Raw genomic sequence first — 20,673 nt, 5'->3', positions numbered from 1 at the left:
GAGGCGCAGGGCAAGGCTAGAATACCCAATACTTTGCATCGATGTTTACTAAGGAGGTGGATGATGACAATATTGGTAGCAGTGGAAAAGCTAGAAGCAATACAAGGGGGGAAGATTGATAGACAGGATGTACTAGAAAGGCTAGGTATGCTTAGAGTGGATAAGTCGCCTGGTCCAGATGGCTTGCATCCCAGGTTGCTAAGGGAATTGGGGGAGGAGATAGAAGGGTTTGCCATAATTTTCCAATCTTCCCTAGATGCGGGGGAGGTGCCTGAGGATTAGAAAGTGGCAAATGTGACACCATTGTTCAAGAAAGGGTGTAAGGACAATCCTAGTAACTACAGGCTGGTCAGTTTAACATCAGTGGTGGATAAAGTTTTAGAAACAATTATCAAGGAAAAAATTAACGGGCACTTGTAGAGGTTTAAACTAATTAAGGCGAGCCAACATGGATTTGTAAAAGGCAGATCGTGTTTGACTAATTGAATTTTTTGATGAAGTAACAGGGAGGATTGATGAAGGGAATGCAATGGATGTTGTCTGCATGGATTTTCGGAAGGCATTTGACAAAGTACCACATAGAAGGCTGGTTAACAAAATTGAGGCTCATGGAATAGGTGGGTCAGTGGCAGCTTGGATAAGGAATTGGCTTAAGGACAGAAAACAGTGAGTTGTGGTAAATGGCTGTTTTTCAGACTGGAGGATGGTAGACAGTGGTGTTCCCCAAGGGTCAGTGCAGGGGCCACTGCTTTTTTTGATACATATATAAATGACCTGGATATTGGAATACAGAGTAGAATTTCTAAATTTGCCGATGACACCAAACTTGGGAGTGTGGCAAACAGTGAGGATGATACCAATCAACTGCAACAGGACATAGAAAGGCTAGCAGAATGGGCAGACAAGTGGCAGATGGAATTTAATACAGAGAAGTGTGAGGTGATGCATTTTGGCAGAAGGAACAGGGAGAGGCAATAGACACTTAATGGCACAGTTTTAAAGAGTGTGCAGGGACAGAGGGACCTGGGAGTTAATGTGCATAGGTCCCTGAAGGTGACATGGCATATTGAGAGAGTGGTTAGCAAAGCATATGGGATCTTGGGCTTCATGAATAGAATTGAGTACAAAAGTAGAGAAGTTATGCTCAACCTTTATAAAGCGCTGGTTAGGCCATGACTGGAGTATTGCGTCCAGTTCTGGTCACCACACTTTAGGAAGGATGTGAAGGCCCTTGCGAGGATGCAGAGGAGATTTACCAGAATGGTTCCGGGGATGGGGGATCTTAGCTACAAGGACATGTTGGAGAAGCTGAATTTGTTTTCATTAGAGCAAAGGAGGTTGAGGGGTGATTTGATAGACGTGTACAAGGTTATGACGGGTTTGGATAGGCTAGACGGGGAAAGGCTGTTCCCACTAGTTGATGGTACAAGGGCTGGGGGGACACAGATTTAAGGTTTTGGGCAAGAGATACAGGGCGGACGTGAGGAAAAACTTTTTACGCAGCGAGTGGTGAGAACCTGGAACTCGCTGCCGACAGAAGTGGTGGAGGCGGACACATTCAATGTTTGAGGGGAGACTGGATAGGCACTTGAGGGAAATAAACTTGCAGGGCTACGGGGATAGAGCGGGGGAATGTGACTGACTGGATTGCTCTAAGAGCCGATACGGACTCGATGGGCCGAATGGCCTCCTTCTGTGCCGTTATGACTGACATTCACTGCATTGTAAAATATCCCAGTTAGGATCAATTCTGTAAAACTAAGTCAAATATAACAGCTCTTGTGTCTTTGGCAGAACTTGAAGATGCTATACAGTACAAGTTTAATGTCAACTTTTACGACATTATAACAAATTTCTATTGCATGCAATTTGTGCTTACAGTTAGTTCTTTAGCAAATGAGAGGTGTTAATCAATGGACTGGACCATCATTCAGTTGGGTCACCAGTCTTGGGTCAAATTACGTGAAATAAATCGCTGTTTGTTTACAACTGGATTTTGTGAACCTACCTGTTTTATTCTTGTCATAATGCTCAAAAGCGCTGATGAGGTCGGATTTGTGGGCAAAAATCTTCTCCCGCAGAGCTCCTAATGCTGACCTCTCAACTCTACTCACCCTGGATAAAAGAAACATTGTTGTTGATTAGAATATATTTGCACATCAAATAACACACAGAAATTGTTAAGGAGAGTATAGTTAGAAGTCAGTGATATAAAATTGGATGTCTAATGACTTAATGATAATATAGCAGACATTGGAATAGGAAGCATAAAGCTCATTGGGAAAGAATTTCCGCAGGGGTTTCCCGGAGTCCTGCCAGAAGATCGTCGGGATCCTTGGAGAAATGGCCATTTTAACATCTTCATTCAGTTTTTTTATTTGAAGGCCTCAGCCTCTCATAAGCCTGGGCTTCAACTTGACATTTTTGCCCAGAGCTGTGATGTTGTGAGCTGAATTTGAATTCATCATTCTGAATATGTTCAAGGTACCTGATGCATCCTGGGAAATTAATTCAATAGCTGATGCAGTGATGCCAACTCCACTGTCTCATAATTCATGAGACAAACTCTGAAAAATCATGAGATTTGGTAAGAAATTGAGTTGGTATTTTTTCCCGACCCCTCGCTGACTGTTGCTCCCAGACAGGAAGCGCATTCCGTGACCTTTGCTCCCGGACAGGAAGCACATTTGGCCGTCACTAAAGCCATTTTGGTTTGTCATGATAAAAATTGATATTTTTCCCCTGCAAAATCTTCATCCACAACCATTCCACAGCCAATGCTTTAGGTACACAAGAGACCAGCTCAGTCATCCACGCATGCTACACCAGCTAACTGTCAAATGGTACACTAGATTGAACCAATTCTCCCTTGCATCTTCACTTACCACCTTACATAGCTCATGTTAGGGAACAATTGTTCCAATGTGTTTTACAGGAGATCTGGGAATATTGGGCAGGAACCAAGAGAGAAGTCATAGTATGTGACCAAAGGCAAAGTCACTGTTGGGTTGAGGTGTTTGAAAGTACATAAATAGGCAATGAGGTAGAAGAGTTTCAGGAAAGAATCCCAAAGAGCAGTGGCATGATGGCTGAACACTCTGCCACCGATGGTAGTGTAGAGTGGGACAACACACAGCAAACTAAAATGAGAAGAGCAGAAGATGGATTCTGGATGGAAGAGCTGTTGGAGATTGCAGAGAACAAAGCCATGGGCAGAGCTGTAAAGGAGAACAATTTTTAAATTGTGCTGGAGGTTAGGGAACCAATGGAGGTCGACAAGAACAGGAGTGAATGCATCCTTAACTGGGGTAACACAACCCTGACCAAATAAAATTTGAAGTAATTCTTGAGAATAGAAATGGCAAATTGAACTAACACAATCTATTTTTTTTTAATGTAGTAACTCAAAGTATAGTGCTCCTTTAATAATCCGGAGGCTGATACTTATTTTAAAAAAGGGCAAATGTCTCAGCCTAGATGAAGCAAAACAAATATAGGTAGACTATCCTTTATCCGAAAACCTCGGGACCAGCCGAGTTTCGGATAAAGGAGAATTTCGGATTTCGTAAGGTGGGTCGGCGGGGGTCGGCGGGGGGTCGTGCGCACGACTTACGCTGACGCTCAGCGTAAGTCAGTCGGGGTCGGCGGGGGTCGGGGCCGGCGGGGTCCGCGGGGGGGTCGGCGGTTGTCGGGGCTGGCGGGGTCCGCGGGGGGGGTCGGCGGTTGTCGGGGTCCGCGGGGGGGTCGGCGGTTGTCGGGACTGGCGGGGTCCGCGGGGGGGATCGGCGGTTGTCGGGGCCCGCGGGGGGGTCGGCGGTTGTCGGGGCTGGCGGGGTCCGCGGGGGGGGATCGGCGGTTGTCGGGGTCCGCGGGGGGGTCGGCGGTTGTCGGGGCTGGCGGGGTCGGCGGTTGTCTGGGCCGGCGGGGTCCGCGGGGGGGGGGGGGGGGGGTCGCGCGCACGACTTACCCTTTATCCGAACTTCCGAAACCGGAACCCTCTAAAAACCGGTTTTTTCGTTCGTACGCACGACTTACGCTGAACGAAAAAACCTTCGGTTTTTAGAGGGTTTCGGTTTTCGGAAGTCCGGATAAAGGGTAGTCTACCTGTACTGTGTCTGATACTTATGGCAGCTAGAGGCCTACCCCCTCTGGCTCGGCAGGAATGCACTTCTGCCCATGACTTACTGCTGTTAACTTCAAAACGCTCATGTTTGGCTATTAGGACATTTATGTCCGCCTCTTTGTCGGTGATGAGCTTCTCAAGCTTGGTCACTGTTTTTGGGAAGTTTGGCAAGTTCAATGCGATCCAGCAGCTGCTGCAACATAGCCGCCGCCATGTTACCGTCTGTGTCTGCAACACCCGCCCGTCGGTCCACCCGCAAATATAATAAGGCACTTGTTAAACACACACATGTGTGACAAGCTGTGCAGTGCCCTCTGTGTGCTCGTTTGGTCCATAAACAAACTGTAACTTAAAAATCCATTAAATAAAACTTAATAAATTAAATTAAAGTTTGGTTGCTGGGGGTGATGATGCCCTGCAGTGCCTGCCGGCGGACATTGCGTGCTCCATCTCCAGGGCCACCCGGGTGCAAACGTGGCCGCGGAAGAGAGGCAGGCAGGACGTCCCTCGACCGCCCACTGCCTGGACTAGTTGATGGTATAGTTCTGTGTAGGTTTAGTTTACTGTCTTTAAACAGAATAAACGACATCTCCCAGCATGCCAAGCGAGTTGGACTCCTCCACATAATCTACAGCGGGGCACACACAAACCAAAATTTGCTCAGCATACCAACATTTTTGCAGACAAAGTTTAATATCGTGCGTTTTCTGAGGTGAATCGCAAGATTGCGAGTTGGGCTGAATTTTCATTACAAATTGCGTGTCTCACGATTAAATCGTGAGAGTTGGCATTAATACTGATGGGATATTTTTCTATAGTTTCTAGCAATTTCTGCTAGTTTTTATTTCAAAATTATTTGAAAGAAAAGTAGACAACAAATTTCAAAAGCTTTATTTGGGTAAAATTGAGTGTTTATTTTAAGGCAGAGAAAGTGTGTGTGAGAGAGAGAGCGCAAGAGAAAAAGCAATATTCTAATTGCACATCTGTTATAGATTGTGTGTTCTTTAAACTTCAGAATGTATATTACTTTGAGAGGGAGAGACATTCGGGGTGATTTTCAAATGCTGGTTGCCTATTTCTCACCTGAAAAATGGGTGGCCGGCAATTGAAAATGAGGAGGGGACACCTTGGCCGCCCCATTGATGCGGAAGGCCCACCTGATGCAATTGTTCAGGCGGACCTGTAAATGGATGAGCCGCCCATTCAGCTGAAACTGACAAAAGGCTGCTTAAATATGCAAATAAGGTTCCTACATTGGAGGATCTCAATTGCACTTTTCAGGTACAATTGGGAAGAGTGTGCACACATGCTCTGCCCATTCGTACCAGGCATTTAACAGTCTAACCAGCAGTTCTTAAATGGAAATAACAACAGAAAATGCTGGAAAAACTCAGCAAGTCAGGCAACATCCGTGGAGAGAAATTTGAGTTGACGTTTCGGGTTTGACCCTTCTTCAAAACTGGAGAGAAAAGGAACTAGATCGAAGGCAGGGCTGCGATCGGACAAAAGAATAAAAGAACCAAAAGAAGTAAAAGAGATTAGAAGCTAGACGAGATGGTAATAGGCTGTGATTAGGTGTAAAGTGTACTGGCAGGGCAAAAGATAGCTGCCAGGTGTGAGAGAGAAACAAAAGGAAGGGGGGGGGGGGGGGAAAGGAGTGGAAAAATATAAGTGAAAATGAAATAGGGGCCGAGGTTATGATCCGAAATTGTTGAACTCGATATTGAGACCGGAAGGCTGCAGACTGCCTAATCGGAAGATGAGGTGCTGTTCCTCGAGTTTACGTTGAGCTTCCGTGGAACAGTACAAGAGGCCAAGGACGGTGAGGTCCGAGTGGGAATGGAGCGGTGAATTGAAATGACAGGCGACCGGAAGCTCGGGGTCACCCTTACGGACTGAACGGAGGTGTTCCGCAAAGCGGTTCTTAAATGGAGTTTAAAGTTCCCTTTAACTTAGTTGAATTTTGAAGACAATTAATTATTTTCAGCAATGTTGACAGTTAGAAAAGGTAAAGCTTCTAATTGCTAACACCTATGAGACCGAGAAAGAAAAACAGGCAGTCTCTTACTTTAAAATAACAATCAAATGAGAATAAAGAATGTTGAATTTTAACAGCAAACAAAGCTTCTGTGAGGGAAGCCGATATGAAAGGAGGAATAGGAACAGAGAGGACAGGTTGAGGGTGAGGGATGTCTGGCCTCTCACCATCTGACCTTGGGGAAAGTGAATGGGAGTGGTGGGGGGGGGGGTGGTGAATGAATAGAGGGGTGAGGTGAGTGGCAGCAGAGCAAAGGGGAGGGAGAGATGCAGGGTTTGACTGGATAGTTCAAAGGGGAAGAGGTAGGGGGAGTGAGGGAGGCGAGGGAATAGTGAGTAGGTATAACGAGGAAGTATAATCCATACAGACTACAGTGGTTCAAGAAGGGGACTCACTACCACCTTCTCAAGGGCAATTAGGGATGGGAAATAAATGCTGGCCTTGCCAGCAGCGCCCACACCCCATGAATGAATTTAAAAAATGTAAACAGGGAGGAAATATGATGGGGATAGGGGAAGAATGAGTGATTGGGAGAGGCAATGGAAAAGTAACCACTAAAGGCCGCATTTTCCTTGCACCCCAAATGCAGCCGGCAGCTCTTTTCCCTGCCTCACCATGCCATACCACCCACCACCTGAAATTAAACAAGAAATAGACAGAAAGAGGAGCACACAATTCTGTTAAGAAGCCATTTGCTGTTCTCTTTCCCCCCCACACCCCCCATCAAATATACTATATTGTGACAAAAGTACATACAACTATATAGTATTTGGCTACAGAAAGGAGAGTGCTATGAGATTGTTTGCAGCATATTGTAGGATATTCCTGTCTGACATTCATTATGAGGAGGTGATTGCTTAGCTTACGAGTTTACACACCTTTGCCTCAGGGTTAGCTTACGAGTACTTTGATTGACTTGATACTGTACAAAATGAGGAACAAGGTCGGAACCAAGCTTCACGTAAGCTCCTCTGTTACTGCCAACTTCATAATAATTAGAAGCAGAAAATATGGTCAGGACCTGTATTAACAAAAAAAAGAGTAATAATGTAATGAAGGAAATTAATGTGTAATCATGCTGTAGAAACAAAACTTATACAGTTCAGGCACTTTTTCAACAATGGAGACAACTTGGCTAATAAATTTCTCAGTTATGCCGGGATCATGCCTGCCGGCAAAATTGGTTGCCATCCCACTGGAGTATGTGGAGTTAGGGGAGGTCATCTCGCATATATGGGCAGCCGGTGCCCACCTGCCCCAAGATGCCATAAAATGAGGCCTTGATTCCCAGGCCATGGGGACATTGTTTTGTTGGGGCCAGTCAGCTTTGGCCCACAGTGGTCTCCTTTGTAGGAGGTTCACATAAAAAAAAATGTTTTAACCCAGTTTCAATCTTCAAGGGTCTAGGCCACATCCCTGGTCTGGGCCCCCAAGTTGGTCTCACAAATGCCACTGAGAAGGCCAGCATGCCTTTTAACACTGAGCGAACTGGTCGCAAGGACTCAATGTAGAGCATCCCCTCCCCCAACCCCGTGTCACTGGCCTTGTAATGGATAACGTTTCTACCTCTCAACCCTTATGTGGATCCCAAACTATTTTCTGGCCGTACTGCTGCATTTCTGCCAGAGCTTCCATAATTACAATTGGCTGGTGAAATGTTTAAGCTGTACAGTGTTACACTGGTGATTACTGCTGCCTAATTGTAATTGGGATTAGGTGTCCTGAGTATATGCATGATTGTAATATGAGGTTCTACTGAGTGCTACAATCAACTGATCTTTTTTTCATTACAACAGTAACAAAAGTACTTCATTTCCTGTAAATGATTTGGGACGTCCGGAGGTTGTGAAAGGCGCTATATAAATGCAAGTCTTATTACCTTTCTTATTATTACAAACAGGTAGCCTGATTAAATCTCAACCTTCATTCTCTTTGTTGTGATGCACTGTTCAGTTGCATACTATGGGTCAATTTGATCAAATGGCCCTCTTTAGTCTCATGTTAAGTTTGTGTTCCGGTTTATCCTGCTCAGTGTCCCAGTGTCAGGAGTTATACCATACTGTCAGTCTTATCCTGAGGAAGCTCATTACCTGTATGTATAGTCAGTAGCCTAGTTTGGAGCCTGTTAGTTATACTAGGACTGTGACCAAAACTCTGTGTTAACATGAAGTGGGCAACATAACTACTGCCAATCATACTTTAAGTATGTGCTTGTGGTGATGTTTCTTTCTCATTGGGCTTCATGGAGATTTATTCGTACCTTTTGGTTGTGGCAGAACTCGTAGCCCTCTTGTTTACACTCATGGGACCTGATCAAGAGCTGCAAATCATGTTTTTGTAGAATCTTCTCGGTCACATCAGGTCCAAAGTAGCACCCACCTCCTCTGACCGTGTTTGCGATACAGCCTTCCTGATGCATTGGGTCACTCCATAAAATGTCCACAATCTCGAGAGAAAATAAACTTTTCAATCCCATGATATGAGTTCTTAAACCATTTAAATTATTGATGCCCCTTTCATGTTCTTTTATCATTGTTGGGTCAATATCCCGGAATTCCCTACCTAACACTATTGTGGGGAGCACCATCAGCACAAGAACTGCCACTGTTCAAGGAGAAGGCCAACCATCACCACCTCAGAGCAACTAGGGATGGGCAAGAATTGCCAGGATCTCCGACAGCCCAAGAACAAATTAAAAAAATTTAAATATTAGAACATAAAGCATGGAACCGGAGAAGCCACTTGGCCCATTAAGCCCACTCCACAGGCCACATACAATCTAGGGGTGATTCCACAATTCTGCGTTCCAGTGCAGAGTGGTGTCACGTGGAAAACATCTTGGGGGAAACCTTGCACTTTCACAAGCATTTTAGCACCTTCTGGACCTCATTTAAAATAATAACTGCTCAGCAAATAGGAGATTACTGCAGAGAAGGGGCATAGTACATATAAAAGTTATTTACTTGCCTGATAAGCTTGTGTTTTAAGTATTGTTTTTCACAAATATTGTGTTTCCCCTTCCCCTGATGAGTAGTTATTGTTTTTTGTGATGTTAGGAGTCACTAAAACATTTGTCACTGCAAATATAAAAAAACTCTGATTTTGTACCGAACCCAAACAACATGTGAATGGTATCACTGAAAAACATACACTTATGGGCTGTATGTGACTGTAAGCAGGCCAGCAATGCAAACTTAACCTCAATCAACATCAGAAGCCACTACATTCCAAACATCGCCAGCCTGTCTGACGTACTTCCACCATAAGTCCAGTGGGAGTATGGATGGGACCGAGATATACCAGCTCCCATTCTAACATCAAGGTTTCTAATGGCCATTGCTGGGGCAGGGCCTTACAAAGTAGGCTTAAGGAATAAGATAATCTTCTGAGGTGGGGTGAGAGGGAGAACCAAGCACGCTCGCCCTTCCTCCACCGTGCAATCAGCCCCATGGTACATGACCTCCTCAACGGGCGCTGAATTTGTATTTAAGTGAATGGCCATCCCCCTGACTCAGAAGTTTTATCGAATTAACACTGGAGGTTTTCAGATGGGTGCATCCTGGCATTTATGCCTGCATGCGGCCATCGTGGATTTTCAGGGTCACTAGTCTCTAAACAGATCGCAAGACAGGTTCAGATGAAGAAGGATTTTCAGCCCATTTGATTCAATCCTACTGTCTTGCCAGCTACAGCTATTTTTTTTTAAAATGTGTCTAGTGTTCTGGCCTTGGCCATCAATCCTGGCAACTCTTTACACCTGTTGAGCACCTTTTATGTGAAGAAATATCTCTTGTCTGCGACAAATGTACGGGCATCATTATAGTACGGTACAAATCAATCTTTTATAATTGATATCTTATAAACCAATGCATATAATCACATACATATATATATATATATATAACAGGACTCACTTGTTTCCATTCATGGTCATCTGAGTCGAGGATTTCATCAGCATCTGAATCTAACCTGGACAGTGACATTTTAGATTCATCATATGTGTTACTGAAGCCCACCCGTCTACGACAGTTTTCTAATTCCTCTTCAACTGAGCGTCGCACTCTTGTAGTGATTTCCTTTTTTTTAACACACATTGTGCCAGAACTCTTCCTCCTCTGACTCTTGTATGTGTGAGAATGAAGGTTAAAGATGTCAGACGTTGAATTCTTCCTCGGAGTTTGATCGGGCTGGTTCATACGCTGCTCATTGTCCCCACTGAAGTATTGCACCTGATCCCGGACTTGCTTATTCCATTCAACCCTTTTCCTTTTGGGCGGTCTCAAGGTTGAAACGTACTGTCATAGACAGATGAGTTTGTTTTCAGAAAGAAGCAGTCTTGTAGTGTATCTGCATTCTATCTATGCATCCATCAATTTAAAAGTCGCACATCTGTTACACTTGCACCTGATTAACTTAAATATATTTATAAAGCAGCAACTACTCACACCTGAACAGACAGGGAACCAACCAGTGAAGAAGTAGTGTCTTAAAAATAAAGAAAATCAGTCATTTTTCTCAGAAATGGCAATTAGCCTCTAACTATCTTCAGGATGGGCCTTTTTTGTTAAACCTGTAGGGGTGACTAACTTCAGAATGGGTCTCATTACAGCAATCAGATTTTGTGGTTTTAAAGTGACAAGTCAGTTTAAACACAACTGTGAGAAATACCACTGAAGATTAACCAGTATATGTTATATATTTCCTACATTACAACAGTAACTACTCTTCAAAAAGTACTTCATTGGCTGTAACGTGATTTGGTGAATCCTGAGGTCGTGAAAGGCGCTATATAAATACAAGTCTTTCTTTTCTCTTATGTAATAAGTTGCCATTTTGTTTCGGGCCACATCGTCCACATGCCCGATACGAAACTCCCAAAACAAGCGCTCTACTCGGAGCTCCTACACGGCAGGAGAGCCCGAGGTGGGCAGAGGAAATGCTTCAAGGACACCCCCAAAGCCTCCTTGAAAAAGTGCAACATCCCCACCGACACCTGGGAATCCCTGGCCCAAGACCACACAAAGTGGAGGAGAAGCATCCGGGAAGGCGCCGAACACCTCAAGTCTCTTCGCCGGGAGCAAGCGGAAGCCAAGCGCAAACAACGGAAGGAGTGCACATTAACCCAAGCACCTCACCCACCCGCCCCTTCAACCACCGTCTGCCCCACCTGTGATTGAGACTGTAGGTCCCACATTGGACTCATCAGTCACCTGAGAACTCATTTTTAGTGTGGAAGCAAGTCATCCTCGGTTCCGAGGGACTGCCTAAGAAGAGAAGAAATACATTGGTCATTAAGTGGACAAATTCATTAAAATCCTGCAGATTTGTTTCAAACATGCAAACTTCACCTAAATACTGCCAGTATAGGGGTGCTGAATAGTTCCAGTAGCAGAAATGAGTGTTTGGCTTGAGTGGACCTGAAATGTTAGCGCTACTAATACTAAATTTGAATCCAATCTGAATTAACCCAATGTCAATATATTAATGTTATGGTGTAGCAGTACCACCGAGTGTCCCTTACTTATTATACATAATTCCCTTTAACTTACCTATGTATATATATAATAGTTTACCTGTTCGGGCCGTTGCCCCTTTAAGAACGCAACCTAACGCAATGACGTCACGTCGCGCATCACATGACTCACCTAAACGCGAGCCGGCCCAGCTCGGCCTCCCGCTCCCACGGCAATCGCCGGCCCGGCTCGGCCTCCCGCTCCCACGGCAATCGCCAGCCCGGCTCGGCCTCCCGCGGCCCAGCTCGGCCTCCCGCTCCCGCGACTTTGGCCGCAACGGCCAGCTCCAATGCCGGGTGCCGGGTAAACGCGATGGCGTCACGACGCAAGTCACGTGGCGCCCCAAGCGCGGGAAACACGAGCAACGCGATGACGTCACGACGCAAACGCGATGACATCATCGTGCAAACCTCCGGACTGCCTAGTCAGTCCTCGTGGCGTCCCCGCTGGGGAAAGACCTGTTCCATGGCTCTCCTGCATCGATCTACGTTGTTTGTTGTATTTCGTCAAATCCTTCATTAAAGACTTATTGGATTGTTTCTCCTGAGTCGACCTCAGTGATTTGGTTAGGAATACACCTATTCCTACATTGGTGACCCAACGATGTGAGGACGGGAATTCATCAAAACCAACAATTGGTGACCCCGTTTTTTCCGTGAACATTTTTCACGGAAGCAGCGCACAGCCTGAACCTCGTCTTCACAGAAGACGACCAACGTGCACAGCCGAATTCGTGTGAACGCTTTCACAGAAGAAGAATCGGCGAACATTTTTCACGGAAGCAGCGCACAGCCTGAACCTCGTCTTCACAGAAGACGACCAACGTGCGCAGCCGAATTCGTGTGAACGCTTTCACAGAAGAAGAACCGGCGAACAACAACCGACGACCACCAATTCCTACAATTGCTGACCAATGACGTATGGTGACCACGTCTTTGCGAACGTATTCGCAAAGGAAGCGCAGCCTGGAGGTGATCCCGTTTTTCACGAATGTAATGCAGCCGGACCCCGATTTTTGTGAACGATTTTCACAAAAGAAGCACGCCATGGAAGCCTCAGCCGTTTCGCTGTCGCTACCGCAATTCAGGGAGCAGCAACCGCCCGCATGCTTTCTTCAGGTAGAAGCCCCGTTCACCAAGAACATCGATGCGGCGCAGACCAACGAGGTCTCCGTATTCATTAGCTCTACCACCTTATGGATCGTCCGCCTCCACGACAGCTCCCAACACAACAGCAAGTATGAATCCCTCCAAGCGCGGTTTCCGCAGGATTTCGGGTCCTCAAGATCGGAGCGCGCCCCCGCGGAGATGCCACGAGGACTCGCTCCTCACGACCCACGAGGACCCATCCCTCGCGAACCACGAGGACCCATCCCTCACGAACCACGAGGACGCACTCCTCGCGACCCATGAGGACCCATCCCTCGCGAACCACGAGGACCCATCCCTCGCGAACCACGAGGACCCATCCCTCACGAACCACGAGGACCCATCCCTCGCAAACCGCGAGGACCCATCCCTCGTGAAACACGAAGACTCATTCCTCGCCGACGACGCACCAGCCCGTCAGCCTGCTGGTTGTGTTTTATACCATGCTTTTCGGCGCGAAAGCGAAGCGTTGCCGCCCTCCCAGCAGTTTTCCCCCCAAAATCAACAATAACTAGAAGCGTTGCCGCCCTCCCAGCAGTTTTCCCCCTAAATCAACAACAACTCGAAGCGTTGCCGCCCTCTCTACAGTGTTCCCCTCAACAAACGCAAACATCTACTGTCGCTGCAAACATCGACGACGGGTCCAACGGGCATCCCGCGGCCGCAATCGGCTACGCAAAAGTTGCTGTCATCACCGATCACTGATCAACGCAGCAATGGTTCACGCTCTTTTGTGTTACTGTCTTAGCACTACAGCACACACCGTTCTGTGCGTTCCAGACTGCCGAAGAGTTTGCTCACCTGTCGGCGAGTTCACCGCCAAGTCCTCCTGGATCGCCCGTTCGGCGTTCCTGCAGATTTCGTCAGACTGGGGACTTTTTCCAACATCATCAGAGCCATGGTCCGCGTCTGCCCAACCTGCCCATCACTATGACGCGGCCTGCTGTTTCGCCCCGGCGCCCACTTCGGCCCACGGGCTGCAGAAGTCACGCATCTCCACGGTCCTTCGCATGGCTGAATACGTTTATTCGCCATGACGCCACGGTCCTTCGCACGGCTGGATGCATTTTATTCGCCGCGACGCACGCAAGGATCCGCTCACGACCAGCACCTTTCGACCTCGCCTGCCAAGTTCAGACAGCACGACCGCCGTGACCACCAACCACCCATCGTCGTTACAGCACATCAGTTACGATCGTCCGCCTGACCACCAGCCACCCAACAGTCTCCGCCTCGAGACTGCAAGAGTCGTTCGGACAGGCTCGTCAGTCTACCTCACCTTTTGTCGTTCATTAAAGCGAATTCTGGGGGGGCGCATGTAGCGGTACCTCCGAGTGTCCCTTACTTATTATACATAATTCCCTTTAACTTACCTATGTGTTTATATATATATATATAGTTTACCTGTTCGGGCCATTGCCCCTTTAAGAATGTGACCTAACGCAATGACGTCACGTTGCGCATCACGTGACTCACCTAAACGCGAGCCAGCCCAGCTCGGCCTCCCGCTCCCGCGGCAATCGCCGGCCCAGCTCGGCCTCCCGCTCCCGCGACTTCGGCCGCAACGGCCAGCTCCAATGCCGGGTGCCGGGTAAACGCGATGACATCACGACGCACGTCACGTGACGCCCCAAGCGTGGGAAACGCGAGCAATGAGATGATGTCATCGCGCAAACCTCCGGACTGCCTAGTCAGTCCTCGTGGCGTCCCCGCTGGGAAAAGACCTGTTCCACGGCACTCCTGCATCAATCTATGTTGTTTGTTGTATTTCGTCAAATCCTTCATTAAAGACTTATTGGATTGTTTCTCCTGAGTCGACCTCAGTGATTTGGTTAGGAATACACCTATTCCTACAATGGTATACAAATTAAAATGATGGTGCTTTTAATTCATGTTTCCTGGCATAGGTGGAACTGTTCTTCAAAGGTACAGAGTTGATTCACTAAGGAGCATAGGTGAGAACAATCACCATTTTCAACTCCCTGGGATAAAACAAACAAATCATCAGTGTGCGGACATCTCCCTTCCACCCTGCAGAGCTAAACAGCCAGGGATTGGGTAGGTATATCAAAACTATAAGCTAACTATCCTAATTCCTTATGACCGGGATCAGATAGGTGGATATTTACCACAAAGGTGTCTACCTTCCCCTACTAGGTTTCTAGATATCCGATTATATTTCATTCATTAATACCAACAAAATCAGACACTTGTAACAACCATTGAAAGTCTCCAGCTGGTAGATAACATTTTTTAAATAAAATATGTTAATCCCTGTTGCTATGGCTCTAGCTATAAGTAACTGCTATAATAGCAGTCTAAATGTATAAAGAGGTATTTTGCTCCTTCACCATTTATTTTAAAGAGATTGCCAAATTTTAATATTAGATGAATTAACCTGTTTGGCCCAGTTCAAGTCACTTTGGACTCAGATTTGGTTTAATACTCATCTAATACGTCATTATCTAAGAGTTATCTTTGAGAAATAGGAAGGGATAGATAACTTGACATTACTAGGAGTCGCCTGGATATTCCAGCATACTTAAATAAGAATGGTGACAATCAAAAGAAAACAAATCCAGGGATTCTTTGCAAAATAAAAGTAATTAGAATAACTTTTAATAATTCAGACTTTAAATGAGATATATTTAGTTATCTTAAATGGTTAAACTGTACCTTGTGTCTGTCAATCTTGCCCAGGAAATCCAAATCCGTTGTTTCTGAAATACCTCCGTGTATAATCAATACCTTTCTATCTATAACAGTGGCTAATGGCAACCAACTGAAAACGCTCTGTATTAACTTCAGTATTCTACTTCCATGCACCTAAAGCAAATATAAAAATCCTTAGCTGTACAGAAAGTATTCAAAGATTACTCCATCAAGGATAAATCACAGAAATAGTTCAAATGCTTACCTGGTATTTCTGCATTACTTCCTTTGTGAAACCATATCTGAAATGGTAAAATATAACTTGGTATTGAAATAATTATATTTCAAGAAATGTAGGATGGTTTGCTGTAATATATGCCTTTTCTATTACGTATTTTTGGACTATCCAGTATCTGGTTATCTAAAACATTGCGCATCAAGTTATAAACTGAATACTGCAATGCCCCATCCATATTCATCCAAGCCATGGTTAGACTACATTTGGCGTACTGTGTACAGTTCTGGGCACCGTACCTCAAAGGAAATTTTGGCCTTGGAAGGAATGCAGCGCAGATTCACGAGAATGTTACCAGGGTTCCACTGGTTAGATTATGAGGAGAAATTACATAAACTAGGCTTGTATTCCCTGGAATGTAGAAGGTTAAGGGGTGATTTGATTGAGGTTTTTAGGATTTTGAAAGGAATTGATAGTGTAGATAGAGAGAAACTTTTTCCGCTGGTGGGGAAGTCCAGGACAAGGGGACATAACCCTAAAATCAGAGCCAGGCCATTCAGCAAAGAAGTTAGGAATCACTTCTTCACGCAAAGGGTGGTAGAAGTGTGGAACTCTCTCCCACAAAAAGCAGTAGATGCTAGCTTAATAATTTTAAATCTGAGATCGATAGATTTTTGCTAGCCAAGGGTATTAAGGGATAGGGAGCCAAGGCAGTTGGATGGAGTTAGGATACAGATCACCCATGATCTAATTGAATGGCAGAACAGGCTCGGGGGTGCTGAATGGCCTACTCCTGTTCCTATATCCCAGATTAGTAACCTATGGACCTCTTATTCCAGCTGTTTCAAAGTCTGTCAGAAATTGATTAAGAAAATCTAGGACCTCAAAAGAGACAGTAACAGTTCATGTTTTCCTTTCTTTGCCAATTTTTCCTCCTCTTTTAAGGTATTGACTCCTTGCTGTGTAGAGGTTCCACAGTAGCCACTCACCTTCCTGTACCTTACTCAAGTAACTATTATTCATGTCTAGGCTTTGACAATGAGCGTTGGCAGGTTATTTCATGATGGAAAGCACTAGAGCTGAGCTCAATCCTGTTTTCATCTAATGTCCCACATGATTGAACTTTTTGAGCAGGTAACAAGGAGGGTCAATGAGGGTAGCACATTTGATGTAATCTACATGGATTTTAGCAAGGCTTTTGACAAGGTCCCACATGACAGGCTGGTCAGAAAAGTAAAAGCCCATGGAATCCAAGGGAAAGTGGCAAGTTGGATCCAAAATTGGCTCAGTGGCAGGAAGCAAAGGGTAATGGTCGACGGGTGTTTTTGTGACTGGAAGGCTGTTTCCAGTGGGGTTCCGCAGGGCTCAGTACTAGGTTCCTTGCTTTTTGTGGTATATATCAATGATTTAGGCTTCAATGTAGGGGGCATGATTAAGGAGTTTGCAGATGATACAAAAATTGTCCGTGTGGTTGATAGTGAGGAAGAAAGCTGTAGACTGCAGGAAGATATCAATGGACCGATCAGATGGGCAGAAATGTGGCAAGTGGAATTCAACCTGGAGGAGTGAAGTAATGCATTTGGGAAGGGCTAACAAGGCAAGGGAATACACATTAAATGGTAGGATACTGAGAAGTGTAGAGGAACAGAGAGACCTTGGAGTGCATGGCCTCCTTGTGTGCCATAAATTTCTATACACAGTTCCAGAAATGGTCACTAGACAGTGATCAGGAGAGGGAATTCTGGCTAATGGTCCCCTATCTAGCTCAGGCAATCCTGAAGCTGAATGTAGTAACCCCACTGCCACTACATAGCCTTACTGGTTTGTATGACTGAGAGACTCACTGAATACACACTGAGACATTGGAGAGAACCAACACAATGGTAAATGGATTACACTGTGTCTACCTTAAGTTGACGATATGATCTTCATGGTTTCCTCTGTTTAAATAGACTCCCTTTGGATAAACAAGTAGAAATGCAAACAAGATCAGCAGAATCTCAATAGAATGTTTCCCTCTGTCAACAAAGTCTCCGTTAAAGACGTACACCTTTTCTGGGGATGGGAGCCCATTCTGGTCAGGGAAAAAAATAAATCCACATTAGTAACAGAAATGCTATTGTATCACATCAACAATGATAGAGATAGTGGTGAGGCGGTGCAGTAACACACAGGCTATTTCCCACATAATGGGGGTAATTTTGACTTTGGGTGATAATGTAAAACAGGCGATATTGATTCAGCCGCCCGTTATACATCTCTCACGATTTTCATTTTCTTTAAATTGATATTGGCCATTTCACACTATCACTCAAAGTCAAAATTACCTCCAATGAGTTCCCTTCCACGGTCCCAGGTTCAAAGCGCAGAAGCTGCACCAGCAGGAAGCACTGGTTGGAAATATGGCTGACAACAGATTCTCCAATCCATGATCCATGCAAGCGGAGATCCCGGCTGTGAGTGTAGGATTGCAGAATCACACCTAGTGTTTACTATCCAGATGGAGGGAGCTGAGTCATACTGAACTGTTCTCATGCACTTCCATGCACTTCCTACCAGCTGGTTTAAAAGCAACAGATGGAAGTACACTGCCACCCAGTGCTGGCACCACAAGCATAGCGACCCAGTTTAGGCAAACCCCTCCCTTTGGCTACTGCCAACACTGATTCTAAGTTTATTATCGTGCCAATTTGTACAACTATGCAAACAGACACAGTGGAGTTGAATTTCCATAATGTACATGGGGAATGTGAGAATGGTGCATGGTGGGTTTTGTGCATTCTTGAGTTGAGCACAGCTGATCATTTGCTAACTTGTAGATTCTGCCTGAAACGTGAGTAGTACTGGGAGCTCATGCAGCGAGTGGGAGGGGGAAGGGGATTGTGTGCATTGTGGCAGAAATATCAAGGACTATCGCAAAAAGGAAATTGGCTACTTCAATGGAAGTGGCTAGATGTGGAGGACAAAGCTGATTGGACTGAAATATGATTTTAGGACACAAAGAACCTAGATGGCACAAAGTGTCTGGTTGGGAACAAAAGCATTGAAGGCAACAATAATGTACAGCCAGGAAACATAGGCCGGAATCTTTACCTGAACGTCGGAGCGGGTTGCCATCCCGAAGTTTTTAACAGTGCGTTCTGCACTGCGCGTTTAACTCAATTACATCAATTGAAACAGCCATGTGGGCTTCCCGGCCCAATTAAATGGAGCGGGTCTGCTGACGTCACTGATGACTCGTTTTCACGTAGATATAATAAGCAGCCTTGTACATATCCCAGTTGAAGGTTGTTGTAGGAGAGATAAAGGTAGTTGGGAGAGGTGGCACTTGCTCAATATTGCAGAGATTTGTGTGGGTCCAAGCAGACATGGTGTCACAGCGGCAGAAGGCTGCGCCCAGGTTCTCAGACACCTTCCTGGAAGTCTTGGTCCAGGGAGTCAGAGCATGCAGGGAGGTACTATTCCCTGGGGATGGGCGCAAAAGAGCAGCCAGATACCAAGACGGCATGGCTGGAGATCGCAGAGGATATCACCAGCAGGGTTTTGGAAGGCAATCCTGGATCCAGTGCCGGAAAATATTTAATGATCTCATGAGGTCATGAAAGGTGAGTACAATGCCACATTCAACTACATCCTGATGTGCGTGTCACCCCAACCCCATCACTCTGCCTTCCTAAGCCTACTTCTGCACGTCAATCCTCACACCAACCTACCTTGCAAGGTGCACCCATCCCTCTCTGTCGATGCACCTACTCACATCCCCATCTGACTAACCACCACTGACACTCACCCTCAGCCTAATGCAATCATAGGAAGTAACACTACAGAAGGAGGCCATTTGACAATGTCACGCCACTCCCTCATAGTCAACTTCTACAGATGTAGCCCATACATCCCTTACACTCATTCTATCACTCTCACTCAAAGTTCTCTTCTTTCTCTCCTTGCAGGAGAAGAGAGCCCAGAACAAAAGGGAGAGCCAATGACCCGGAGGTGGCCCTCCACTGTTCACCAACTTGACTCCAGCAGAGGAGGAGACCCTGCAAATCACTGGAGTTGCAGAGCTGCTGGCGGTTGGAGACGGAGAGAGGACATCCCAGCAACCTGGTGACAGAATTACATCTCAGACAGCCACATGGCATATAGCAGTCACTCATATGGTGACTGATGTCAGCAGCCAGTGAAATGTCATCATGTGCATAATGGTAACGTTACACAGTCTTATCATAACACTTCTAATTCAAGTTTTTACTCTCCCGCAGGTCCATCAAGTGTCCCCCCCACCCACCTACTGTCCAGCTGGAGGAGGAAGATGACTCCCCAGAGGAAGCTCCAGCCTCTGAGGGTGCATCGTCAGCAGACCCAAGCGCACCCAGCATCAACGCAGATACGCACACCTCGGTGGGTCCTGCGAGACATATAGTGTAGCCACCTTGTGTGTCTCACAGATCACAAGTGAGCAAGAGCAGATGGTGGAGACAGGGACAGCAGTGGAGACTCCTCACCAGAGGCCGCAGGATGCTCCAAGCTCTGCTCAGCTGGATGCAGATGCTGAACCTCGGGGGCCGTCGAGAAAGAGGGTGATCTTGGAGGAGCAGCAACAAATCTGCGAAGCTCTGGCAGCTTTTCCAGCTGCGATATGTGCGACTGTACAGAGAATAGAGGAGTCCATCTCCAACATGTGCTGTTCCATGGAAAGAATGGCCACCTGCATGGAGCAGCTAATGCGCCAGTTGAACGAGAACATGCTTGCTGTGAACAACAGATTGCAGACTCTCATTGACCTCATCTCGAGGAGGGATACCAACCTAGACTTGGACGTTCATCACCCCACTGCTGTGCAGCAACGTGCTCTCCAGCTCCTTTCTAGCAGGGAAGTGAAGGTGGCTCGTGAGAGGAGACATGGAAGTGGGGTCACTGCTCAAAGCGCTCCCACTTCTCCCCCATTGCCTCCCCCTCAGTCA

At 46.1% G+C, this 20,673-nt stretch overlaps 1 protein-coding gene across 8 annotated transcripts in view; it reads right to left on the bottom strand.

Moving 5' to 3' along the window:
- LOC147123042 (serine/threonine-protein phosphatase with EF-hands 2-like) overlaps positions 1-20,673 on the bottom strand; it is an 87,723-nt gene that overhangs the window by 8,566 nt on the left and 58,484 nt on the right. For 5 of the 8 annotated variants that reach the window (XM_085964164.1, XM_085964147.1, XM_085964173.1 and 2 more), the window contains 7 exons: positions 17,617-17,783; positions 15,740-15,776; positions 15,499-15,648; positions 10,076-10,456; positions 8,422-8,607; positions 7,040-7,182; positions 2,009-2,115 (listed from right to left, as the gene is read on the bottom strand). In XM_085964164.1, the coding sequence (XP_085820290.1) occupies positions 2,009-2,115; positions 7,040-7,182; positions 8,422-8,607; positions 10,076-10,456; positions 15,499-15,648; positions 15,740-15,776; positions 17,617-17,783 (1,171 nt within the window). The remainder of the gene's footprint in view (positions 1-2,008; positions 2,116-7,039; positions 7,183-8,421; positions 8,608-10,075; positions 10,457-15,498; positions 15,649-15,739; positions 15,777-17,616; positions 17,784-20,673) is intronic. The other 3 variants (XM_085964182.1, XM_085964191.1, XM_085964208.1) reach the window with 3 other exon arrangements.

This window comes from Somniosus microcephalus, chromosome 2 (genome assembly GCF_052327205.1).
Source record: "Somniosus microcephalus isolate GS21.2 chromosome 2, FLI_Smic_1.0, whole genome shotgun sequence".
Lineage (NCBI taxonomy): Eukaryota > Metazoa > Chordata > Chondrichthyes > Squaliformes > Somniosidae > Somniosus > Somniosus microcephalus.
Note: the sequence above shows the minus strand (reverse complement) of the source record. Positions and strands in the feature narration are given on the sequence as shown.